We start from the raw sequence: 23,558 nt of genomic DNA on the forward strand, positions 1-23,558 counted from the left end.
CTCCCCCCCCCCCCCCCCCCCCCCCCCTGTGCCTACACTCGCAATAGACATCAGAGAATGTCAAGCAATAAACGCCGGTATCCTGGGTATCATATCTCGTCCAAACGTGTATCATCCCATCCCCACTATTTCTCTCCAACGACTTCCACAGCTCTTTGTGCCTTCTCTAGCTTCCCAACAGTACCACTCATCCCTTCATTCAGTCTCTTTAGATCTTCATTGCCCCTCTGCCACGTGCCCTGCATCTCTTCTACCCTCTTCACCTCACCCACTCCCACGTTCATCTCCTGCGCAGCCTTCATCCTCGCCAGTCTCTCATTCTCCAACCTCTTCTCGTACTCCACCGCCTGCCTCTCGAATGCAGTCTTGAACTGTTCCGCTGTATCTCTGGGCGCCTTCCGCCTCAAATTTGCCAATTGCAGTGTCTGATACTCAATCTGGGCCGAAAGAGCTTGAATCTTCTGCGCCAGTTTCGTGTCAAAGGGTTCAAGTTCTGGGGGACCTGTCAGCCATTGCCAACAGTACTGTGTTTGGGATTCTGCATCTATATCTGGTGCACAATGAGAGCGTGATGGTTCTATACCTTCTCCTTCTTGCGCCTTTGCTAGCTCTTCTTCAATCTCTCGCGTGTCCATGCCGTTGATTGTGATGTTGTCTTTGGCTGCATTGAAGGTGGAATGAATGTACTGCCGTCCCCTCGATCAGCTTTGTGAGTACACGTATACATAGAGACGAGGTGGCTGTACATCGTCGACCAACTGTTCCACTCTCTTCCTCATGGCATCTTCTCCTTCGGGCACCGCATCGGGCGGAAGATGTTGATCGAGCTTCTCTCGCGCGGCTTTTGTGACATTGGCAATCAGATATGTCAGATCTGCTGGGCTCTGCAGTTCAATCTTTCGATGTGCAGACTCGGTCGCTCGGACACCGTCTTGAGGCGCGTTCGATTCGAAGATGTTGGCCATGTTGAATTCTTGTACTGAGTGTTATGGCATCGCGCGTCGCAGCTTCACCGGGTGGACGTGTCACGATAAACAGATCCAGGGTCTATTCTGTCTCGTGCCTCTTGTAGCCTCCCGGAGCACAAGCTTGGCATCATATATTTCTACCTGGTAGGTACCACCACCGAGTGAGTACACAGCACTCCCATCTTACCTCCTAAGGTACAACACGATTGGAGCAACAACAATAACAAATATACCGAACACCATCCGGGCAAATAGCACCCAATGTACATACACTATACCCATCACTTGGCATCAATTCAGTTTGCCAAGACGGGAGGAATTAAGTGTCAGCGAAGCTTCACCAAGGCGATCATGATGCAACTCCACCTGTCACCATACATATGTAATATAATCATGTGCAGGCTTGCCCGACCCCTCCACTCCTCCACTGCTACCTCCAAGGCTCTACCTCCTATCGTGAGCAACCTTCCAGAGACGGCCAAGGAGACCCGAATCTCTGCCTATCGCAACCACACCCGCCATCCCGCCCTCCCGTTCTCCCATGTGCTCGCCACGCTGCCAAAAGAAACACACGCCATTACTAACAGTAGTCGCACTACATGCATCATTGTGCCTGATCTTATCATCTACGGGGTACAGTAAGGTATACAATAGATGGACGGGGGCGAGAATGTACCGTAGGTGACCCTTTTTTGCTCTCATACTTCACTCATTATTATTACTCTGCTCTCCTTTACACACCTACCAGCCTCAAAACACTGGTGGACGGAGCCCTGGAAAATCATGACTACCAATTCGCCAAGCTACGAGGTCGATGGCGACCTCGAAAAGAAGGCGCCTGCTCTTGCAGACGCCATTCGGTCTGGCTCGGTACCAGAAACCATCCTCAAGCATGCTCACGACGCAGATGAAGCCATGAAGGCCTTTGAGGGCCATGCTGGTCAAGTCATTCACATTGACGAAGCCACGAACAAGCGGTTATGCAGGCTCATCGATTGGAATCTCATGCCTATCATGTGTACCATCTACGGTCTCCAATTCCTCGACAAGACCACTTTATCCTACGCCTCGATTATGGGGCTACAAACGGACATCAACCTCGTTGGAGACAACTACCAGTGGCTAGGTAGCATGTTCTATTTCGGATACTTGGTAAGCACAAACGACGATTGGCTTCTCATAAAGGCCAAAATATGCTAGAGAAGACCCGTGCTAACTTGAGAAAGGCTTGGGAATACCCTACTAACCGACTGTTACAACGCCTCCCCCTCGGAAAGTACTCGGCGACATGCATCATCCTCTGGGGTCTTGTTCTCGCTTGCTTTGCTGCCGCCAAGGACTTCTCAGGAGCCGTGGCAATTCGATTCTTCTTGGGCGTGACTGAAGCTGCTGTCACTCCTGGCTTCGCACTCTTGACAAGTCAATGGTATACAAAAGCTGAGCAAGGCCTCAGGACGGGTATATGGTTCTCCTTCAATGGTGTTGCACAGATAGTAGGAGGGCTCGTAGCCTACGGCATTGCAGTCGGAACCGCCAACCATCCGGCGAGTTTGGCAGGCTGGCAGATCTTGTTCCTCGCAACAGGACTGGTGACTTCAGCTGTCGGAGTCGTATTCTTATTCACAGTACCGGACAACCAGTTGAATGCTCGATGGCTGAGCAAAGGAGACCGGGTGCTGGCCTTGGAACGGATTCGAGTCAATCAGCAAGGAGTGGGCAACAAACATTTCAAGATGTATCAATTTTGGGAAGCCTTGACCGACCCAATGGTGTGGGGCTTCGTGCTATACGCACTTGTTGCAGACATTCCGAATGGCGGCATCACCAACTTCTTCAGCCAACTGATTACATCGTTTGGCTACACGAAACAGCAATCGCTGCTCTACGGCACTCCTGGTGGTGCAGTCGAAGTCGTAGCTCTTATCGTCACAGGTTGGTTGGGCGACAGACTCGGCAGCAGAATTCTCACTTCCTCCGGAGGAATGATACTGGCCATTCTCGGAATGGCATTAATTGTTGGCCTCCCACTCGAAGGCTACAACAAGGGTCGACTAGCAGGATACTACTTGACCCAAGCGAGCCCAACTCCATTTGTATGTTTCCTTTCACTAATCTCTTCGAATGTCGCTGGATATACGAAAAAGACGACCACGGCGGCCATGTACCTCATTGCGTACTGTGTGGGCAACATCATCGGACCTCAAACTTTCCGCCCGTCGGATGCGCCACGTTACGTCTCGGCAGAGGTGACCATTTTGGTTTGCTATTGTGTATGTTTGCTCATCATGGCTTTCCTCTACTGGTGGAGCCGAGTCCAGAACTCCAAGAAAGCTGCAATTCGCGCACGGCCGGGATACGAAAAGTTGGAGAATCAGGAGTGGTTGGATCTTACTGATCGTGAGAATCCTGAGTTTAACTATGTGCTATGAGAGTGGGTTTTTATACAGAGGCTGGAGAAAGTGAACTGTTCTATAATGAAATGTTTTTTCTTCCTCGTCTTGCTCTTTATGAACGAACGAATGAACCTTTGTGCGTCGTCACGGCTTGACAGAAATCCCTCCAAAGTAGCCGGGCTGCTAGAGAGGTGAGGTAGGTGCAGCAAACCCGACTTTCTACAATCACAACCAGATGCCCGAGGAGCAGCACTCTGCTTGTTTGTACTGTACATGTAGGTATATAACCATTTCGGAAACATATTCCCGGATCAGCGGCAACTACCTCCTAGCTAGGTAGGCAACTTACCTCCTAGTCCTTTGGGAGTTTTTGTCTAGACTACATTGTAGCAAGCCGGACACAAACATTTGTCCATTGAAACTCTCCAGTGGACGGAAAACTTTTGCCGTGAAAGAATAAGGTAAATCAGATGATGACGTGAAACGTAGAAAACAAATGGAATGACCTGCGTGTGTGCGGGAGCTGGGAGGGAGTTCAAGCATTTAGCCGAAAGTGAAAGTTTTTGGGCGCAATGCCGCTGCCGCATGGCGATTAAGCGAAAAGTCTTGTTTGTTTCCCGTCTTCTTGTTTCTTCTTCTTCTTGTTTCTTCTTTCATCTTCTTCTTGTTGGTGGTGTTGTTGTTGTTGAAGCTTTCCATTCCGTTCCCTCCTGCTTCTTATGATATCGCATCATCGCAGGCGGTGAAGACTGGAGGCAAGCTAAGAAAATTACTGGTAACAAGCCGAAGTAAGACGGGGACGGGACCTAAAGGTCATCTCAAACTGCCTACGTAGTGCACCAAGTAGGAAGAGGTACGCGACTACATAACAACAAGATTCTGACCTCGGGAGGGAGGGAGGAAGGGACGGACAATGTCCGACCATGACCAGGGTTCAATCCAATACGATAAGGACCTGGAGAGACAAGCTGTCGAAGGAGAATCCTCACATGATAGTAGGAATGATCAGAATACAACAAGTTCAAATCCACCTTCGTTGTCGTCTTCTAATGAGAATATCATTATCAACAACGAACGCAACGACCACAACAACAACAGCAATGGCATCACCGCCACAGTTGCCAATAACAAAGACACCTCCCCGTCCTCCTCTTCACAACGACAACAACAAAACCAAAAACATCGCCTTCCCCTCCTCGACTGGATAACCGCAAACTTCAACTGGTCCTGGTTCACATGTACGCAATCCACCGGTGGAATCGCCACCACCCTCTCCGCCTGTCCCAAACCATTCTCAGGAATTCTCACTCTCGGAACCATAATTTTCCTCTTCAACATCTTCCTCTTTCTTCTATTCTGCACTTTCCTCCTCATCCGGTGGACTCGCGACCCGGCCAGCATCCGACGCAGTTTCACCACACGGCCCGAATGTTTCTTTTTCGGATCTTTCTGGTTGACGCTGGCGACGATGATTTTGAATATGCAGAAATTTGCCGTGCCGCACACGGGTGCGTGGATGCTGGTGACGGTGCGTGTGTTGTTTTGGATGTATGCGGCTGTGTCGCTGCTCAGTGCTTCTGTGCACATGGTGGTGATTGCGCGATGGGTGCCGGTCAAAGCGGTCGAGTTTCCGGCGGCGGCGTTTATTCTGATTTTGAATGCCATGCTCACGGGCACGGTGGCGGGGGATATTGCGGGTGATCAACCTCCGGATCAGAGATTGCCCATCATGGTCGCGGGAGTGGCATATCAAGGCTTGGGGTGGATCATGTGTGTGATTTTCCTGACCTTTACCATTGGGAATTTGTTGGAGAATGGTTGGCCCATGGTGAATCTGAGGACGGGACTTTTCATCATGGTGGGGACTTCGAGCTTTACCATCGTGGCTCTCATTAGCATTGCGAGAGCTGCGCCAATGGGTTATGGGTACTTTGCTACGCATCCGACTGCAGGCGAAGTAGTTCTGATCTTGGCAACTTGGGTGGGGGTGTTTCTCTGGTTATTCACCTTCTTCGTCTTCCTGCTAGCTTTCATGATCACAATGGCCACGGTGTTCAGGAAGGAGGACGGGAGATGGAAGCTGGGTTTGAGTTGGCACAACTCTGCATGGAGTGAGTTGACCTCATGAGATGCACAATGCTAAAGCTGACATTGCCGTAGCTGTTGTCTTCCCAAACGTGGGCTTCACGATCAGTACGATATACCTTGGGCAAGAGTTGGAGAGCAACGCTATCCTTTGGGTTTCTGTCGCCATGATCCTCCTCCTGGTAACAGTGTGGTTACTCGATTTATTCTTGATGGGAAAAGCCATGATCAATTCCATGTTCGTAGACTCTCGCATCAAACTTTCATAGTGAGGCGCAGAACCCACATTCCCGTCCCAGACACGTTCTTTGACAGCCAGTGAGGACGCTGTGTTGCACCCTGGGTGGCGCATAAGCCTCGCAACAGCTCAATCTGTCGAAGATCCAACAAGAGCGGGATAGGCCATACGTGATTGTATGGGCACTATCCATAGTGTTAGTAATGCGAGTCACTCCTGTCCTGGAGCAGTCCATCATTGCGCTTGTGGAGTCTCCGCATGTGATGAGCGCACTACTGCACAGTGTGGTCTCAGGCACATTGGCTTCAGCCCATATCGGCATCGTTCAGTTCGTCGTTTGGTTCGCGTGGCTCTTGGGCCTCGTGGAACTGGATAGCGTCGTCGATGTAGCTCAGAACAGCGCCCACGCTATCTTCGTCTTGCGCGTCAAGCTTGAGAAAAGACACCAGGCTGAAGTCGTCGATGAGTTGCCCGACGGCTCGGTTCAGCCTGGCAAAGGAGTCCTTTGCCATGACACTCACATCCTCGGGATCACCGTTGTCTACACCCTCTTTGAATTCATACACCAAGCCGCTCTCGGGCGCATCCTGTAACAGGCTCGTGTCTGGATCGATGAATCGCTTGAGCTCTTTTCTCGCGACTTGACCCTTGATCTGGTCCATTTTACTGAGAATGTTGACGTGCGGCAACTCCATCATGATCATCGCACTCATAGCGCTCAAGGTGCCGGAGAAGAACTTGGCGCGATCGACGATAAAGGAGCTTTCGAGTAAATAGGCAGCGCACATGCTGACATTCAAGCTGCCACCTCGCAGCTCTTTGATCAGCTTCGGCACGATGGGCACGTGGGTATACAGCTCGATCTGTCCCGGCATATCAATGATGATCAGTGACTCTTCGCCCACGTCTTGGAGCGGGTCGGTGATGAATTCGAGGTTGTCAAGGAGGAACTCGAAGCAGTAGATCAAGCCACCATTGGGGCCCAGGTGCAGCTCTTCCATGACATCTTCGAGCGTGATCAGGTCCTTGATGTCGACATCCGGTTCGTAGGCGAAGTCATCGGCGGCCTGCACTCCCCATCAGCCATGCGCGACCTACCTGTGCCCTCGTAATCCGATACACACCGGATCCAGGTTGATGTAGAAGCACGAGCGGCGGTTGTTCTTGAGGTATTGGATCATGGCGGCGCAGAAGGTCGTCTTGCCCGCGCCCGCCGGGCCCATGACTATGGTGCCATATTTGGAGCCCATGGTCGCCGTCTACAGTGAGAGCGGTGGTGGGTGGGCGTAATAAGAGGAACCTTGCGTTGTACCTGCAAGAAGAAGATTTGATGCGGCCAAGGTACGAGAATACAGGTACCCTAGGAGGACATAGTTCTACCGAGGCGACAGGTGGGGCCAGACTTCGGCAGGCGCCGGCAGCCGTTCTGATTAGATTAGAATCCTTGCAGACTCACAGACTTGTCTTGACGGGACCAGATGAGATGAAACTCACACTTGAATCCCTGCGCACCGGCGGACACCAGAAGCGATATCTCGATCGTCGCCGTCCTCGACGTCGTCAACGACTCAACATCGTCAACGTCGTCGTTGTTGGGCAGCGCTCCAGGACGACCGTTTGTGCGGCGACGAGGAGTCGAGGACTGGCTGACCGACAGACTGCGTGGTGTCCAGATGGATGGTACCTTAGGTATCATGGTGCGGTGTCTGTGTCTACAAGTACCTCCTACCACGCAGAGGAGTTGTACCCGACGCGAAGATGGTTGCGCAGCCTACGCGAGAGTCAGCTGTGCCTGACAGGTCATATGTAGTCGGTCTAATCCTCCGCGCGTGGACATACTACCATACCCTCCTATCTCCTAGGCCTACCACAGGTGGATACTGGTCCATAGCGACGAGATGCTATGGACTATGGAGGCGTCTATCTACTACCTTAGTGACTTATAGGCCACGCCACGCCACGCCACACCACTCCGGGACAGGTACGTGAGGTACGTTCTGGTACTGCCATCGTCACATGTGGCCCTGCGCTCGTGTTGTTACTACCGTACCTAGTACTCTCCGTACCCTCCACTGTATGACGACCTGGATGCCGGACCGACTCTGGTATTTCGCGACTTGGCGATGTCTCCATCGAATCATTCACTCCCCGACCCCAACGAGTCGATGACAGGCGCGCGCCCGCCGAGAGACCTCATGACGACTCTGACTACTGACTAAGGTGCTGTCTGCTGTGGATGCCGAGCCTCTCTTAGCTTTGCCGACACTGATTTTTTTCCACGACAACAACCTTCCAGACCAACCCGGTCGTCGTGCGCCTTCGACGTGCGCACCCCAGTGCCTTCCCGGTCATATCGCCTGCATCTACGATAACAGCGACTTCTACTGCCCGTGCACTCCTTCTCACTTCGGCCAGAGCAGAGCCCGTGCGTTCCTGCCTCCATTGCAATCGAATCGTCGTTGCCAGTTTTGTTCTTAACAGGTACCCACCTACCTCTTCTATCTAGTACTCGCTTCCATCTTCGCACAACTTCAACTTTCTGCACCACCACCACTACCACTACCACACGGCACCAGACTCGGACCGCTACAGATCCGGCCGGCCACAATGCCTCGAACCACCAAAAGACAGAAGCGTAATAACGACAACAATCCTCCACGCTCTGAGCTCGGCCCGCCAATCTTCGCCATTGACGGCAATGCCAAAGGCAGAGCAGTCCGCAAGTGCCGCACGCAGCAACGCAAATCACCATTTGAAGACTCTGCCATAGCAATCAGCGACGACGAGAGTGACTCTGAAGCCGAAGTCATCGATGATGTGATACCCGTGGCTCCATTGAAGAAGCGGCGACGATCGCCCTCGCCAGTCGGACGGTCACTACCATCTGACGATGAAGCAGTTGGCATGTCCGACTCATCACATTCAGATGCTGAAGAGGCTCCCAGCCCGACAGGTCTCACCGTCCACCTTACAATCAACATTCCGCCAGGACATCGAGGTCCGATCACACTGAATCTTGATCCAAAGACTTTCGCCGCAACTCCATGCGTGCCATCAAAGCCCGACAAGCTCACACAGACAACACTCGCCCGGCTCAATGCACGATCTGTACCGAAGAAGAAGAAACTCGCCGGTTTCCTGGATCTACCGGCTGAACTGAGGAACGACATTTATCGCCTAGCCTTCGTCACGGAGAGGCCGACCATCAACTTTGCCCTGCCCGACAACCTGAGTCGAACTGCAGCTCTACTGCGTACTTGTCGTCAAGTCTATGTACGTTTCACTCACTGTATAGAGCAGACATGGCAATGCTAATCTCATGATCTGCAGGAGGAAGGCAGAAGCATCCTTTACGCCGAAAATGCATTTGCCATAGAGCGCCGTACGCAGCGTTATGGTTCGTTCTGGGAGCACGAGTGGCGTGAGTTGGGATATCTGAATGTGCGGAAGTTCATGAAGTGAGTTGCATTGGTCTTCGGAGATTTCGATATGGCGGCCCTCGGTGAACGAAAGAAAGAGAAATGATGCTAATCGTAATGCAGGGCTATTGGTCCTACGAACACGGCACTCATCCGAAAAGTGAGCTTCATGCTGGAGGATGCGGTGCCCTGCTTGAATCCTTCGATGAAGACGAATGAAGAGCGCCGTTTCGTCCATGACGCAGACCTGATTTCGGTGCTTCGACATCTGGGCGATCATGCGCAGCTGCAGACCTTGGAACTGCATTTCCATGGCCGCCGTCGAGTAGATCGCACCGACGATCGATTCCTGGACTACATGAAGCGTCTGAAGGCTGATACTGTCACCTTCGTGGACTGGCCTCCGGGAAGCAAATATCCACGCGGTTCCAAGCAAGAAGACAGTGTCAGGAGTTCTCTGCTCGTCAACTGTACGAGGAAGACGAAGAAGTTCGATGTTTGAGTGCATGACTCGCAATCGAGATTGGGCTTCGCTAGCAACGGAGCATATTCTGATTGGAGCGTTCCTTTTGTTTTCGTATCGCCCCATGTTACGCAGCGATACGCAGGCAGTATGGCAGTAGCCTCGGCGGGGTCACATTGTTGCGGCGTGCAGTGAGGCTCACCGACATAGTATTGCAAGCAAGGGAAGTGAGTGATAATGGCCGCGTGCCCGCGTACAGGCGCATCCTGCTATAGGTTGCATAATATGTGCATAGCTACCTCCTATATAGAATTAATATTGCTGTGCGTGCAGATATCGTCACCATCATGATCCCCGTCCTTGTATAGGTGCCTCGCATTATGTTATTGGAAGAGCGAGATGACGGATGTTTTTTTTTCTCCTCGGTTCTGCCCAGTCACCTGTCAAGAAACGGTAATGTGGTAAGGTATATGTTGTGCATGAAACGGCAGAGTTTTGTTCGTGCCGAACCTACCCAACGCACTCCATCCACCCCACGCACGCACGCACATTGAAGGCCTATAAAAAGAATCACATATATATTGTACAGCCCATCCATACCTTAAGACGGCATTACTCAACGCTTTCTTTCTATTAAGACTTGAATATATATAAGGTAGGTACCTATATATCTGAGGTACTTACTACCTATACCTACACACGGATACGGTTCGCTTAGAGCGATATCTATCTTCCGATTATTATAATCAATAATGCATAAGAGGGATATATGATAATTGAGCTTGCATAACGTATATAAGGTATGCACATATATGCATGTACATGTACCTTATGTTGAAAGGATGAAGAAGGAGATGAAGAAGGTTTCCGGGGAAATATGCGTACCTTATACATGTTGGCTACCTTAGCTAGCGGGCTAGTAGGCTGGTATATGTCAACAGCGGTGAGTGAAAAAGATAAAGCTATATGATAGCGAACGGTAATTTCACTCTGTTGGACTATTGTCACTATTCTATTCTGTTCATAAGAGAGATATATGTCATATCATTAGTCAGTTGAGATCGAGATGGGATGCGGTTTTTGGGCCGGAGTGGGTGTCTGTTCGTTTGCTTATTTACAGTCTAATCTACCGACTTTTTTTCTCTCGGGAATCTATTGTAGGCAGGCATTGGGCTGCTATCCCATCTAGGCTGATAGGCTTGGGCCAATTTCATCTTTTTTTTCTTTCTTTTTTCGCTTTGGCGGGGATATCTCGGTATTGTCTCTTCGTTTGTTCTCATCTGGATGCTGTTGCTGAATCGTCGGGCTTGATGTAATGCTCATCGGGATTGCTGCCTCGTGTGGAAGGGATGTTAACTTTGGGAGACATTGGTCTTTCGTTTCCGGCTGATGCTCCACGTGCAGTCAATGACTCCGGAGTCTCGTAGATCTTGGCGATGTTGTCATTTTCGTCGTCGGAAAATGTATAGGTGCGGAGTTCAGCTTCGTTCCACCTGCAAATGGCTTGTTAGTACTTCCTTCTCTCTGTCTGCCTCGCTATGCGCGTTTCTTGCGAGGGCCGCCATACCAAGGCGTCGTCTGCTGGCCATCGTCGTCGACCTCTTCGCACAGATAGTGATTAAAGAATCCATGGCTGACCATGGCAATCTCCTTCTCTGGCCTTGCTTTGAGCCATTGTCGAAGCTTCGTGGCCCGAGCTTTCACAGCTTTGGGATCGATAGCAAACTCCCCGTCATGTTTGAACCAGCCTTCTTCAAGGTGGTCAAAATTGACGGCGGAGCCGAACTCGGCTTGGAGGACGTTGACAGGACTTCCCGTGTCTGCTGGAGCATCGGATACTTCTTCCGCGTGGGGAAGGCAGACTATGACAAGACCACGTTCTACAGCGGGCTGAAAAGACAATTGGCACGTCTGAATTGCCCTTCGCATCGGTGAGGCGACCAGAAGCTCAATCTGGGTTTGATTAGATGGTGCTGTTGTGGCCAGGTTCAAGGTGACGTACGTGTCCGTGTCTGGTAAAAGCTTTGCATCTATCCCGGCATTGCTGCTTGCCTTTCTCGGTGAGGAAGGGATCTCGCAGCAAGTGGCCGTCTTTGGTGACGGCAGATGAATGATAGCCTTGCCCATGGCGCATAACATGTAGGATGGGAGACATGTGGAATGTGAAAGAATAAATAATAGTGATAATGATAATGTTAGGATGGTGACACTGGTGCAGCTTGCCGAGGAGAAGAAGGATTAATAGCGATTTGGAGGCTCGGAAAGTGCAGCGGACAGGCAAGGGAGAGCTGGTATAACCACATTTACCGCCATCTTGTGGGCTTAGGTACCGTAGTCTTTGACTCTGGCTTCGTCATCGTGCTTGCGACGGCTAAGTTAGGGCGCAAGAAAGCATGAATAGTAGGTAGGTAGTGTTGAGTGGCGGCAGGCCTAGAGCGTGATTTGAGCTGCAGCCGTGACTACGGATTGAGCCATCCGGCCTCTTCTCGAGGAAGACGATGAGGGCGATCTCTGAGGAAGAAGAGGGAGGGAAGTAGGGAGGTGGAGGTAGTCTGGAGGTACAGGTAGTTCTGATGTGGAAGCACGCGGATTCTTCTGGTTCTTCTCGTCACTCTCATGCCAAGACGGTCATGAACTAGCGTGGGCATCTTGTCATTGGCTGTAACTCACTGGGTACTTCTCTACCGATATCCATATCACCTCCGTACCTTAAGGTACCTTAGACAACAAAGTCATCTCGTGAGGCCGTTGATGTGCCTCCTTTCATTACTACAGATTCTTCCCTGGGGGCTCTCTGCACAAATAGCCTCCTCGACACAGAAGAATTGGCACAGAACTAGTATAGGTCAGGTAGGTAATGTTCCATTCTAGGCTCCATCTTGTACGCTGCGTGTCGTTACCTTGTGCATAAGGACGCATAACCTAGGTACATGTAAGCATATGAGGTGCCTAAGGTAACAAACACGAGTATAAGGTAGGCGCTGTAGACACTATCTCACTTTACTTCTCCTTCCTACCCCCTACAACTTGAAACTATAGGTATAGGTACCCAACCACTTCCACCCCCTACTACGACTACGATGGCAGAACCTATGCCACCCGCGCCACTACAAGAAGTTCCGCCACCCAAAAGACCACTAGAGCCGTTGATGGCAGTTATGACAACTAAAATTGCTAGGAAGTCAGACCTAGACAAGCTCGACGACGCGGTGCCTGCGAGGACTATCTCGCGAGCCAATTTCACTATCTACTTCCAAGAATCAGCCCCGTAATGGTATCCAAGCATGTACAATGAGTCTCGTGCGGTGATCGCAGAGTCCGAGAATGATCTGTCCTAGAAAAGGCTGCAGCGGCGTGCCGTTACGCTGTAGACAGACCAGCTAGGAGGTACGTCCATCGTCGATTTCAGCTCCTCCTCTCTCCGTTTGGTCTGCAGGAACCTCCTTTCGCCACCTGGATCCCTACGCCTCCTAAGATACGCCACGCCTTCCAGGGTATGCCAGGCCTTCCAGGAGACATTGCCACGTTGTTGTGGCAACTCAGCATTTCTGCCACGCTCTTGCAAGTGGCAGCCACTGAGGCGAACGCGAAAGCCTCTCGTTACGGGTCACGATCCAGCTAAACACACCTTGCCATGTCGCCCGTGAGCCCAGCAGATGCTCAGCCAATATGCTCGTGAGCTACATCCTAATGATTGTCAACTGCTTGACGACAATCCGTGTGTACAACAGTCAGCGCTATCAGGCGGGATCTATTCGCATCGACTGCTTGCGGAGTTCTTTGATCAAGAAGCACATCTGTGACTACCAAGCAGTTGCTACATGTAGGTGTAAGAAGGAGTGCGAGATGCATATTCGTCAGTGTAAAGAAGTTTTCACTGACCTGGCCAAAAGTTCTCCTCAGTAGCTTCTTCGCTGAATGAGGCACGATACTCTTCCCCTTGACCCCCCACTCAACGATGCATGGAAGAAGTGTCGAACATTTCGGCCACTGTACACGTGTTGTCAGCAATTTTCGAAGCTAGCTATCGTCACATGCGTGCCGTATCCGGTCCGGGACGCAAAGCTTAGTCGGCAAATGATGCCAAGAAAAACGCATGTGAAGAGTAAGACGGAGTACACTGTACGAAATTGGTCGTTGTGGCAGTAGTTTTTGTTGTTAATGGGGGGGGTATAGGAGTCGTGACGTCTTAGCCTTCGTTGACCATGTGAAGTAATCATTTATTTGGAGACCTGATGGACTGTTCGAGTTGACAAGAGCCAGTGACCGACCGGATAGTTATGGGACGTACGGCTCTCGGTCGACGCTCGGATGGCTGGATGGGAGAATTGCGAACCTCGGCTGCAGAAGCAAGCTCCGGATGCTGGCTGGCTATAGCTGGATAGTTTTCCCACGCCGAAAACCTCATTCAGCAGTATTCCTTCCTTCTTGTCTCTGTGCAAAGGAGACAAGTGAATTCTCATCCCGCTGCTGTCGTCCTGTCAAACTAGGTCCCTCTTGGCCACTCCAATTCCCCAGCGAGAACACGAATACACGATACCCTAGCGGACCCGCGGGCGTAGCCCAGCATGACATCTTCTCCAGCAGACAACCTCAAGGAGTTTGCAAAGGACAAGGCAGCAGCTCTGAGGCAACAGGTGCCTAGTGCAGACGAGATCAAAGGTAGCGCAGGAAAGGCGCTCCAAGATGCCAAACAAGCGGTGCCCACGTCAAGCACAGAGCTCAAGGAGATGACAGAGGAGACGGGGAAACGCGCATATCAGAGCTTGCGAGATCTGATAGCAGGAGGAGTGGGAGGAGTATGTGCCGTGGTGGTCGGCCACCCCTTTGACCTCGTCAAAGTGCGGTTACAAACCGCCGAGAAGGGAGTCTACACTGGAGCCATGGACGTGGTGCGGAAGACAATTGCGAGGGAAGGCCCAGTGCGAGGTTTATACGCAGGTGTCTCTGCGCCTCTGGTGGGTGTGACGCCTATGTGTGAGTCCTTCCCACAGCCCACGCACCCGCCGTGCTAGCAATCTGTCTGACATTAGATTCTCTTCCCCCAAACTAGTCGCCGTGAACTTTTGGGCATACGGTGTAGGCAAACAACTCGTCGACCGCTTCTCCACCGTTGAGAATGGTCAATACAGCGTCGGACAAGTCTGCGCTGCCGGTTTCTTCTCCGCCATTCCCATGACAGCCATCACAGCACCCTTTGAACGCGTCAAAATCATCCTTCAGATTCAAGGCCAAAAAGAGCTGAAACCTGGGGAGAAGCCTCGGTATTCTGGTGGCGGAGATGTCGTGAGACAACTATACAAGGAGGGAGGTATCAAATCAGTATACCGCGGCAGTGTCATGACACTTGCGCGTGATGGGCCTGGCAGTGCAGCATACTTTGCCACGTACGAGATCCTGAAGAGGAAGTTGACGCCGAAGGATCCAGATACGGGAAAGCCAGGTCAGATGAGTTTGACGGCGATTATGGCTGCTGGTGGTGCGGCCGGTGTGGCCATGTGGGCAACCGTATTCCCAGTCGACACTGTCAAGTCGAGATTACAGTCTGCGGACAAGGCACAGTCCATCTCAGCATGCGTCAAAGAGCTGTATGGGCGTGGAGGTTTCAAGGCATTCTTCCCGGGTGTGGGACCTGCAATGGCCAGAGCTGTGCCAGCGAACGCCGCAACGTTCCTAGGCGTGGAATTGGCGCATGCGGCTATGAATAAGGCGTTCTAGACGAGTGGCACACGATGTACGATGATGCTCTTCTCGACATGATATGCCAAGCACATTTGGCAATCTCTGGCTTTGGATGCCAACTCGAAACTCGAATCACGTAGCACAGTCGAGGCCTACAAAATTACAACCTGAAACACGTCGGGTTGGTTGCATCAGCAACGAAATGTGAATCGGAGCATTTCGCACGCTGACTGCGTTGGCGGTCCAGCGAACAACGAGCGCAGAAACATCATTGAACAATGACAGCTTCATAGATTACAAGGCAGGCAAGCAGGCAGTTCAGCATCCCAAGACGAAGTTCATACAAAACCATCATGGAAAAACGACATCAAGTTTACTGGTGTTTCAACTCGCTGTTCTTACCATCTTCTCTACATCTCTACGGCTGCCAACATCATCATCGTCGTCGTCGTCGTCGTCGTCATCATCGTCATCAGCATTATGACTTCTGTCATGGCTCTGCCCACAAATACTACTCTGATCCACCCAATGATCCATCCTGATCAGTATGGACTCCGTCCTCGACTGTCTCCCCAGAATGGCCGTGCCATGTCTACTCAACCGATTATTGACATGCGACTCGTATTCGTCTGGTGTCGTACATTTCGGCGACGGAGGCAGTTTTTTCGTCTGATTGAAAGCACACAGCATCGGCCCCGAGCTCTGACTGATACATGACGTGCGATTTGATTCCTTCATCATCACCAGTGGCGGGAACTGGATTCCACGAAGTCCTGATTCGAGCTGTTCCAACTCGCTAAAGCCTCTCCTGTGCATGTCCGTTGGTGCGTAGTCCATGCTATGGAAAGAGCCCTTTTGACTACAACCACCTTCACCACCACCATTGGCGTAATGTGATACGCCGCCGCTGCTGCACGTTCTCATGATCGTGTCCAGAAGATATCTCCGGAAAAAGGCACGAAGGGAAGGTGCGCATGCGCAGATGATGGCCAATTCCGTCTCGACGATGGACCACGCGAAAAGAGTATGTCCTGTCCAGGTCTGGTCGGCAACGTAGTGGATCTTCCACATGTACACTGTACGTGCTATGCCGGCGCCCGTGGCGACCAATCCCAAGCAGAAAGTGGCGTTTAAGAAAATCTTTTGCTTGCGTGAAATGTCCAGATTGTAATGATGGAGCATCAAGCATGGCAAGAGCACCGCGATGACATCGCTGACGACGCTGAGAACACCTGCTACAAGTCCAAGATCAGGGCTCGACATGCAAGTGTACTCTGTGCTGTATGACGGGTCGTACGCGCGCCAGAGCGCGTCCAAGGGTCGGCACGAGAGCAAGTATCCGAGCAGCGTACCGATGCCGTAGCAGCAGGTGAAGGCAAAGGCCGCTCGAAGGGCCCATAGCCATCGACGGTCCACGGTAGCTTTGATCATGCGGCGATGGAAGAGCAGGATCGAGAGTTTCGTGCAGACGGTTCCCACCACGAAGAATAACTGAGCGATCCAACCGACCTGCAAAAGACTGAATCAGTGGCCCCATCTTCGAAATCAATTTTCTTTCAATGGAAGAAGAAGAAGAAGAAGAAGAAGAAGAAGAAGAAGTTGCATACCTTTGCAGCTTCCACTGCCCATTCAATCTTTATATCCCAAACATGTCTATCCAGACCGAAATCTTTCGTATCAATCCACGTCGCCGTCGTCAATCCAATAGAGCACAACTACAAAAAACAATCTACTCGTCAGTAACAGAAAAGTCTCCCCCTCTCGCACACACAACAAAAAAGAATTCCGCTAAAAAGTTTGATTAACTCACCCAACCAAAGCAGATGAGAAGATCATCATAACCAAACGTTCCCGCTAATTTTCTCGCTCGTAGGTAAAATCTCCCTGCGACCATGATGGTGGCTGCAATTTGCCAGACGAGAAGAAATCCTGGCATCCATGTTCGTGTTACTGGATTGATATAGTTGGGAGTTGGCCAGGTGGCGAACACGGATGGATCGATTGTGGTGATTGGCATTGCTTTTTCTTTTGTCGAAGAAAAAAAAAGCTCCAGGAAGTGTGTGTGTGTATGTATGTGTAGGTAGGTAGGTAGGTAGGTCGTAGTCCAAGTCCTTCTTTTTGGGGGAGGGGTTCGACAGCGGAAGGTTGATGATTTGTAGACGGGCAGAGGAGGGAGAGGGGCAACCTCAAGTAGCAAGAAAGCCAGAGAAGAGGGAGCGAGAAAGAAGATATCGCGATCGCCTGGCAATCATGATACTACTATATCTCGGAGTGTCCCGACATGATCATCCGGGAATCAAAACGAAAAGAGAGAAATAAAGGTGTAGTTTCGAGTGAAGTACCCCAGGAGAGACGATCGAATCGAGTAGAGTCCCGAGATGAAAGAAGATCTAGAAGAAATCAGGTCAAGTCGATAGACAGGACAGGACAGGACAGCTCCCTCGATTGGGGTGAAAAAAGAGACAAGTACGTAGGTAGGTATGCGATAATTCTCAATGGAGAGAGACCAAGAGCAGGGCAGTTGTACTGTAACAGAAGAAGAAGAACAAGAAGAACAAGACGAAGAAGAAGAAGAAGGTAAAAAAGAAGCCTTCCACTGCATTCATCCACACAGCTAACTCCTAATGTGAGTGGGCCATACACACACACATAACTACCGGATCCGCCACGACATGCAGGTACATGTTAGGTATGCATCGGCCATGTGTGATGATGTGTGAGCGCCGACCGGCTGCTCCAGCACGCATCTAGGCGCGCCCTTGTGCTACATCAGGTACATACCATAGGCTTGGAAGGGGAGGGGGTGGGGCTTCGATACGAATTTTCTACTGTATGCGCCCCAGCCAGAGTGGCGGGATAAATGTGTGACATAGATGTTATGTAGAAGGATGATGGTAGATGTAATCTGCAGCTTTTCCCGATTGAAGACAACTTCTCTCGTATACCCCTCCTTCTGTTAGGTACATGTACATACATGATTGTTGTGATAGGCGTTGGAATCCTCGAATGGGTAAAAAAAGGGGAGTTCGCAATTCACTTGACCTTCCTGGTAAGCGGGCTTGTCAATAAGGTAAACAGTACATACCTTGCCCTTCAAACTGTTTTTCCCCTAAACTCTCGACTCTCCAAGCAAGTCAAACATACCTGTACTTTCCTTCCCATCGTCTACGAAGAGTACAGATAAGGCAAGGTAGATAATGACGATACTCATCCCCCCAAAGCGGAGCCGATGCGTATGACAGTTGCAGACGCCCATGGGGAACCGACACCACGGCACCGGGAACCCATGCCCTCTGCGTCTACTGAATTGAGAATAAGCGCCGCGCCGACACGTGAAATGTACCCCAAGGTGAAACCTCACTTCTCTCTTTTCTCTACCTCCTAGCCTTATCAGCCAGTCGCTTTGTGCAAAATGGAGTGTGATGTTGTCCATCTGATGCATGACATGAAGAGATCTTTCCGGGAAGACCATGTGGCCCTTTCCGAGGAGGTATTCCATGCCCATTCAATTTTCACTCCCAACTCCACCAATTCGATACAAATTCTCCGCCCGGGGAGGATTCCCCGATGCGAGTGGCGAGCCGTTTCACACATACACATCCACTCCCTCTCTCTCTCTCCATCTCTCTCTCTTTCTGGAATAGGCATGAGGCGTTACATCTCAGATGATTCTCCCCTCTCCCTCTCTCTGGAATAGGCATGAGGCGTGACGTATCAGATGATTCCCCTCTCTCCCTTTCTCTGTTTTGGGATCAGCCTAGTCAAGAAATCAATCATCACTGAATGCAAGGAGGCACTAAATAAGTGACTCCTCGAGTGACTCTCCCACGCCCCCGCCTACTAACCTGAAATGTTAGGTCCTTCTGCAGCTTCTGCTTCTTTTCGTCGTTGCGGCTTGCACGGGAAGTGGAGTCAAGCGCTTCTTGTACGGCGGGGCGACCGATGCAGCCTCGTCTATCGTGCAGGACTGATGACGACTTCTCACGGCCTTCCTACCGCGATGCGATGGCTCGAATGGTCATGGTGTGTATACGCCGGCGCAGGCAATAATGGATCAGCGGTCCACATGGATATTGTAATCTCGAGACTGTACACTACTACCTCATGTCCATAGGCATCCTATCGATCTCTGTCCTGTGTGTGTGTGTGTGTGTGTGTGTGTGTGTGTGTGTGTGGGAGGTCGTAAGTAGTTCGTAACTCGTAACATTGTGGACGCAGCCTCTGTTGCATCTGGTGCATGTCGGTGAACAAATACCGCCCTGCCGGTCCTGCATCATTGCCATCATGTACTCGTTTTTCAGAAGCCAGATTGCCGGAGTGGCTTTGCCTTGAATGCATTCTTCTTGCTGTAGCCAACCGTCTTGCGTCTACTGCTCCCACTAGACTTCAGTCTGTTGACAAAGCCCGATGGGCTGATATTGGGCGTGCCTTGCAAACTTTCAACATCGGCCATTCTAATGTCATCGTCCTGAGGTAGAGTTTGCGAAGGTAAGAACTGCGAAGCTGGAACTTCCTGCGTGACCTCGGAGAATCCATCGTCTTCTTCTTCTTCTTCGTTGTCGCCACTTTCCTTGTTCGCAGTCAACGCCTCATCTTCATCCTCCTCGTTGCTATCCTCGCTGGGTGTCTCGTCTTCGCCCTCGTTGAGCACCGCAGATGGGACGTGAGCCTCATGGGAGTCTATCGGATCGTTTTCATCGTTTCCATCGACTTCATCGTCTTCGGAATCATGCACATAGGCTTCTGACTTATCATACTTCTTGCGCCTCTGTAAGTACTCCTTCTTGCGAGCTTGCTTCATTTCACTCAGCTCTTCCTTGCTCTTGCCGATCAGCTCCGGCCGGTAGGTTCTTGTCATACTATCAAGTCGTCCGGCATTGGTCTTCTCGACCCACTCTGCTAGGACTAAAGCTTTCGCAGGCATGGTGTCAACCCTTGCGAGTCTCTTCCTGATCTTGGCATTATTGGCTGGCCACGTCGCAATGGCTCGCTCCAAGGCGACACGTCGCAAGCAGCTGGGTTTCGAGTAGAGAGCAAAGCGGCTGTGCAGGTTTTTCGTCGACACAATAGACCACATCATATGCTTGTCGTCGCGAAAGTGCTGGTGAGGATCATCGAATGAAGAATGTATCTCGACGAACACATCGTAGTAGTCTCCAATCTCGAACCCGTCCACGATACGTCTGGCGCTGAGGATATGGCGTGGATCTTCATCGCCTCGATTTTCCAAACTGCTAGTCCCGCTTTTGCGCTTGTGAGTCCTATTTCTGCCAAGCGCAATCATGTTGGCATACTTCTCGCGACAACGCGCCGGATACCGTTGTCCATGGAATTTTTGGGACACCACGCCCCAATTGACCAATGTTGCCAGGCGCTCGGGGTCTTGAATGAGCCCAAGGTCGTCGCTTTTCTCCTTCTTGATGATGTCAATGCACTCTTCCACTGCCGCCATGAGCTTCTCTTCCTCCTCCACAGTCCACGGGCCCACCGTCTTGGGGCCGAACTCAAGGTGGTTTCGCCAGCGATCCTTGCAGTCCTGAGCAGACCTGCCAACGGAATCACTGATCACAGTCCACTTTCCGGGCTGACTTGCGTGCGCAGCTCGCAGTGCATCGTCTTCTTCCTGCGTCCATGGACCACGTTGTTGACCGTGCCATCGACGCTGACAGAACTTGCGAACAGAGTCCACTGTGCGATCCGAGAATGCGTCGAACATGGCTGTCTTGAAGCTGACACAGCATGTCTTCCAATTCTTGATTTGTGCAATGAGGTCAGCTTCATGTAGACCTTCCCGATCCAGCACCCTCATGAAGATATTGTCGGCCGTTTCCTGTTCTTCGTGCGTGTAGGGTCCGCTCATAGTCACCCGGCGTTTGGGCTCGGCAGACTGAGCTTCGTTCAACTTCCGTTTTTTGGCCTTGGAAGGCCGAGACACATCCTCAATATTCTCAGACATATCAGTCTTCGCAGTGTGATCTGTCTTCTTGGCTCTCTTCTTCTTGGTCTTGGGTGGAGCTGATGTGGCCGCAACGTCGTGATCGCCTTCTGGTGCTGCTTCGCTTTCTGGCAGATTGAATTCTGCGTCGTCATCTGAAGATTTTGGTTTTCGCTTTCGGGCGACGGTCTTGGCAGGCTTGGCGGCCAGCTCGTCTGGTGGGAGCGGTGGCTCTTCATATTGACTTACAAGCCAGTCCTTCACTTGTGCCATCGTAGGATGTGGAGCTCCGGTGTGGCCTTGTTGCGTATTTTGAGATTGTGGGGGTGTAGGGATGGGGGCATGTGCTGCTGGTGTTGATTGTTCCTCACTCGTCATTGCAGGTGCAGGTGCAGGTGCAGGCCTGGAGGTAGACACCTGTTTGACCTTTTTCTGTCGTTTCATGAGTGGATCTGCATTATTCTCCTTCCGACTTTGCGGCTTGACAGTTCGAGACTTGGGCCGTCGCTTCGCTGTCGTCTCGCAATGAGCATTCTCTCCTTCCACTTCTTCCCCAATTGCTGGTGGTCCTCGATCTCTCGTTTCGGCTTCCTTCATAGCCTCGTCTTGCTCTCCAGTAGCGTCAACCTTTTCTTCATCAACCTCGAGGTCAGACTCTTCCCCGACTATCTCCACGCGGCGGCGTTGCGCACGAACGGGCGCCTCAAGTGTTGGCTCTGCTTCTGCGTCGAGCTCTCGGTTCTGTATATGTCCTGGTGCGACTTCCTGCTCTTGCGATTCCCCTTCCCCTTCCCCTTCCTCTGCTTCGTCAGGGCCTTTTTCTGCCTCCAGTCTTGCGTTATCTGCCATCGTCTCAATCTCGGGCTCAACCTGGCCCTCCCGGAGAGCCTCTTTCCGTTCGTGAATATCAAGCGTTTCATCATTTGCTTGCTCCTCAATAATAACTCCCTCGTTCTCGTCGTGCTCGGTATACCTCAGCTCGGCTGGTTCAACTAGTTCCACGTCCTCCCTGGTAGCTTCATCAATGACATCTGCTTCTGCGCCGCCGCTAGAATTGGTCAACTGCGCTGTATCGAATGCCTCGGCCGATTCGAGGCCCTGGTCGGATGCAGTATCATCAAGAGCGGGCTCGTTGGCGAACTTCTCAGCCTCAAGCTCACTCATGACCAGGGAGGCGTGAAGAGCTTCCCGAGTGCTTCGCAAAAACCTTTTCGTGGCCTTTGCCTCGCGTTTCGCGGCTTTAGAGTGGTGCGGTGTTGGAAACCTTTCGCCCTTCGCAGCATAGACAATAGTAACCTCGCCATTTTCGTCCTCGACATACTTGGCCAGTCCTTTGTACACGCAGCGCTCCAGGTCCCAATTCACGATGTGTCCTCTCAAGACATTGCGGGCCGCTTTCCGAGAGTTTTCGTGGTGCTCCCATCTGTTCATTGGGTGTTGGAATAGCTGCTCCATCTCCAAATCGCCGACAGTAAGCGTGCGCTGTTGGCATCGTTCTGCGATTTCGTGCTGCTCCGGCACCAGATGTGCTGGCCACGTGTCCGAAGTCTTCATCTCATCTCCTCTGGTATCCTCCATGATGTCCTGCTCAGGATTTGGGTCACCTTGGAGTCGCATCGGCGTATCGTTCTGTTGCTGTACCTCCCCGTGGTCTTTCACCGGCTCCTTCATGCCCACAACGATAGCTGGTTCTTGTGATGCAGTGGCCTCCGCTAGAGGTTCGTCAGTCTTAAAGAGCCAGTCACTGCTCGGCTGTTGCAGCTGAGCCAGAGGGGTTTGGCCTTCGGCCGTAATGTTCGACGCGTCACGCGAAGCTTGTTCTTTCGTTCCAGACAATCGTCTCTGCAGCGCACCAACCGGATCATTGAGAGCTTGCGCCTGCGTTGCTACCTCAACCTCGCTCGTAGAGATAACAACCTGTGGCGGCGACGATGGGACTGCACGCGAGCGTCCCTGCGCGCGCGGTTTCGCTTTGCGCAACGGACTGAAAGGTTCCTGTTTTACCTGCTGCGCTTCGTCGTCAATGCGAGCTGCTTTGGGAAGTGATTTTCGCTTCTTGCGTGGAGGTTGTAGCTCCTCTTCACTCATTTCCGCCGACGCCTCGATCTGAGCAAGTTGCGGACTGCGCAGTCGTCGCTGTGTGTTGTCACTGGTGCGCTTCCTGGTCGTTTTCGGTCGTATTTTTGCGGGTGCTGTCTTGGTGACTTTCGGAGGCTGTAGTTCTACCGCTGCGGGCTGGGATAGCGCGTCGTCGTCAGCATCAACAGTGCTCAGATCAGGTGTCGGCGTCCCCGCGAGTTCAATCTGCTGCTGTGGGGGATGAGCTTGGCTGGAACTCTGCCCCATCGTCTTCGTGCGAGATGGAGGAAGCTGTT

At 51.6% G+C, this 23,558-nt stretch overlaps 9 protein-coding genes across 9 annotated transcripts; 4 read left to right on the forward strand and 5 right to left on the reverse strand.

Annotated features, from left to right (window-relative positions):
• Positions 1-37: 37 nt before the first annotated feature.
• On the reverse strand, positions 38-965 carry SEPMUDRAFT_66173 (uncharacterized protein; the record flags this gene model as incomplete). The annotated part of the gene is made up of 3 exons (XM_016909745.1): positions 38-493; positions 584-686; positions 747-965. 3 exons carry the CDS (start codon positions 963-965, stop codon positions 126-128), a joined length of 690 nt encoding a protein of 229 aa, XP_016760915.1. The 3' UTR covers positions 38-125.
• Positions 966-1,589: 624 nt separating this feature from the next.
• Positions 1,590-3,472, forward strand: SEPMUDRAFT_133439 (MFS allantoate transporter). Its single transcript, XM_016902565.1, has 2 exons — positions 1,590-2,120; positions 2,195-3,472. The coding sequence occupies exons 1-2, from the start codon at positions 1,752-1,754 to the stop codon at positions 3,395-3,397; spliced, it is 1,572 nt and encodes a 523-aa protein (XP_016760916.1). The 5' UTR covers positions 1,590-1,751; the 3' UTR covers positions 3,398-3,472.
• Positions 3,473-4,269: 797 nt separating this feature from the next.
• SEPMUDRAFT_149351 (ATP binding protein) lies at positions 4,270-7,034 on the reverse strand. The gene is made up of 2 exons (XM_016905504.1): positions 6,809-7,034; positions 4,270-6,751 (listed from the first exon to the last, which is right to left on the reverse strand). The coding sequence occupies exons 1-2, from the start codon at positions 6,932-6,934 to the stop codon at positions 5,990-5,992; spliced, it is 888 nt and encodes a 295-aa protein (XP_016760917.1). The 5' UTR covers positions 6,935-7,034; the 3' UTR covers positions 4,270-5,989.
• Positions 4,737-5,586, forward strand: SEPMUDRAFT_11716 (uncharacterized protein; the record flags this gene model as incomplete). Its single annotated transcript, XM_016901312.1, has 2 exons — positions 4,737-5,472; positions 5,522-5,586. Coding segments are annotated over 2 exons (801 nt in total), but the record flags the coding sequence as incomplete, so codon positions are not given.
• A 1,215-nt stretch (positions 7,035-8,249) lies between the features above and the next one.
• Positions 8,250-9,882, forward strand: SEPMUDRAFT_163845 (uncharacterized protein). Its single transcript, XM_016908086.1, has 3 exons — positions 8,250-8,957; positions 9,015-9,142; positions 9,227-9,882. The coding sequence occupies exons 1-3, from the start codon at positions 8,292-8,294 to the stop codon at positions 9,603-9,605; spliced, it is 1,173 nt and encodes a 390-aa protein (XP_016760919.1). The 5' UTR covers positions 8,250-8,291; the 3' UTR covers positions 9,606-9,882.
• Positions 9,883-10,669: 787 nt separating this feature from the next.
• On the reverse strand, positions 10,670-11,942 carry SEPMUDRAFT_149353 (phosphoglycerate mutase-like protein). The gene is made up of 3 exons (XM_016905505.1): positions 11,569-11,942; positions 11,134-11,519; positions 10,670-11,059 (listed from the first exon to the last, which is right to left on the reverse strand). Exons 1-3 carry the CDS (start codon positions 11,719-11,721, stop codon positions 10,843-10,845), a joined length of 756 nt encoding a protein of 251 aa, XP_016760920.1. The 5' UTR covers positions 11,722-11,942; the 3' UTR covers positions 10,670-10,842.
• Positions 11,943-14,017: 2,075 nt separating this feature from the next.
• SEPMUDRAFT_156416 (mitochondrial carrier) lies at positions 14,018-16,985 on the forward strand. Its single transcript, XM_016907671.1, has 2 exons — positions 14,018-14,543; positions 14,620-16,985. Exons 1-2 carry the CDS (start codon positions 14,135-14,137, stop codon positions 15,282-15,284), a joined length of 1,074 nt encoding a protein of 357 aa, XP_016760922.1. The 5' UTR covers positions 14,018-14,134; the 3' UTR covers positions 15,285-16,985.
• On the reverse strand, positions 14,018-17,822 carry SEPMUDRAFT_86125 (uncharacterized protein). The gene is made up of 4 exons (XM_016910403.1): positions 17,059-17,822; positions 16,856-16,963; positions 14,620-16,757; positions 14,018-14,543 (listed from the first exon to the last, which is right to left on the reverse strand). Exons 1-3 carry the CDS (start codon positions 17,263-17,265, stop codon positions 15,633-15,635), a joined length of 1,440 nt encoding a protein of 479 aa, XP_016760921.1. The 5' UTR covers positions 17,266-17,822; the 3' UTR covers positions 14,018-14,543; positions 14,620-15,632.
• A 1,723-nt stretch (positions 17,823-19,545) lies between these two features.
• Positions 19,546-23,529, reverse strand: SEPMUDRAFT_117359 (uncharacterized protein; the record flags this gene model as incomplete). The annotated part of the gene is made up of 1 exon (XM_016901328.1): positions 19,546-23,529. The coding sequence occupies one exon, from the start codon at positions 23,527-23,529 to the stop codon at positions 19,546-19,548; it is 3,984 nt and encodes a 1,327-aa protein (XP_016760923.1).
• Between the last annotated feature and the right edge of the window lie 29 nt (positions 23,530-23,558).

Source organism: Sphaerulina musiva (genome assembly GCF_000320565.1).
Source record: "Sphaerulina musiva SO2202 unplaced genomic scaffold SEPMUscaffold_5, whole genome shotgun sequence".
NCBI classification, from domain to species: domain Eukaryota; kingdom Fungi; phylum Ascomycota; class Dothideomycetes; order Mycosphaerellales; family Mycosphaerellaceae; genus Sphaerulina; species Sphaerulina musiva.

Coding starts and splice junctions, on each gene's coding strand:
- SEPMUDRAFT_149351 (XM_016905504.1), bottom strand. CDS start 6,934: ATGGGCTCCAAATATGGCACCATAGTCATGGGCCCGGCGGGCGCGGGC. Junction 6,752..6,808: donor TCTACATCAACCTGGATCCG/GTGTGTATCGGA, acceptor TGGGGAGTGCAG/GCCGCCGATGACTTCGCCTA.
- SEPMUDRAFT_156416 (XM_016907671.1), top strand. CDS start 14,135: ATGACATCTTCTCCAGCAGACAACCTCAAGGAGTTTGCAAAGGACAAG. Junction 14,544..14,619: donor GGTGGGTGTGACGCCTATGT/GTGAGTCCTTCC, acceptor CCCCCAAACTAG/TCGCCGTGAACTTTTGGGCA.
- SEPMUDRAFT_86125 (XM_016910403.1), bottom strand. CDS start 17,265: ATGCCAATCACCACAATCGATCCATCCGTGTTCGCCACCTGGCCAACT. Junction 16,964..17,058: donor TTCTCATCTGCTTTGGTTGG/GTGAGTTAATCA, acceptor TGTTTTTTGTAG/TTGTGCTCTATTGGATTGAC. Junction 16,758..16,855: donor GGGCAGTGGAAGCTGCAAAG/GTATGCAACTTC, acceptor AGTCTTTTGCAG/GTCGGTTGGATCGCTCAGTT.
- SEPMUDRAFT_149353 (XM_016905505.1), bottom strand. CDS start 11,721: ATGTCTCCCATCCTACATGTTATGCGCCATGGGCAAGGCTATCATTCA. Junction 11,520..11,568: donor CTTTTACCAGACACGGACAC/GTACGTCACCTT, acceptor AATCAAACCCAG/ATTGAGCTTCTGGTCGCCTC. Junction 11,060..11,133: donor GGCCAGCAGACGACGCCTTG/GTATGGCGGCCC, acceptor AGCCATTTGCAG/GTGGAACGAAGCTGAACTCC.
- SEPMUDRAFT_133439 (XM_016902565.1), top strand. CDS start 1,752: ATGACTACCAATTCGCCAAGCTACGAGGTCGATGGCGACCTCGAAAAG. Junction 2,121..2,194: donor TGTTCTATTTCGGATACTTG/GTAAGCACAAAC, acceptor AACTTGAGAAAG/GCTTGGGAATACCCTACTAA.
- SEPMUDRAFT_163845 (XM_016908086.1), top strand. CDS start 8,292: ATGCCTCGAACCACCAAAAGACAGAAGCGTAATAACGACAACAATCCT. Junction 8,958..9,014: donor GTACTTGTCGTCAAGTCTAT/GTACGTTTCACT, acceptor CATGATCTGCAG/GAGGAAGGCAGAAGCATCCT. Junction 9,143..9,226: donor AATGTGCGGAAGTTCATGAA/GTGAGTTGCATT, acceptor ATCGTAATGCAG/GGCTATTGGTCCTACGAACA.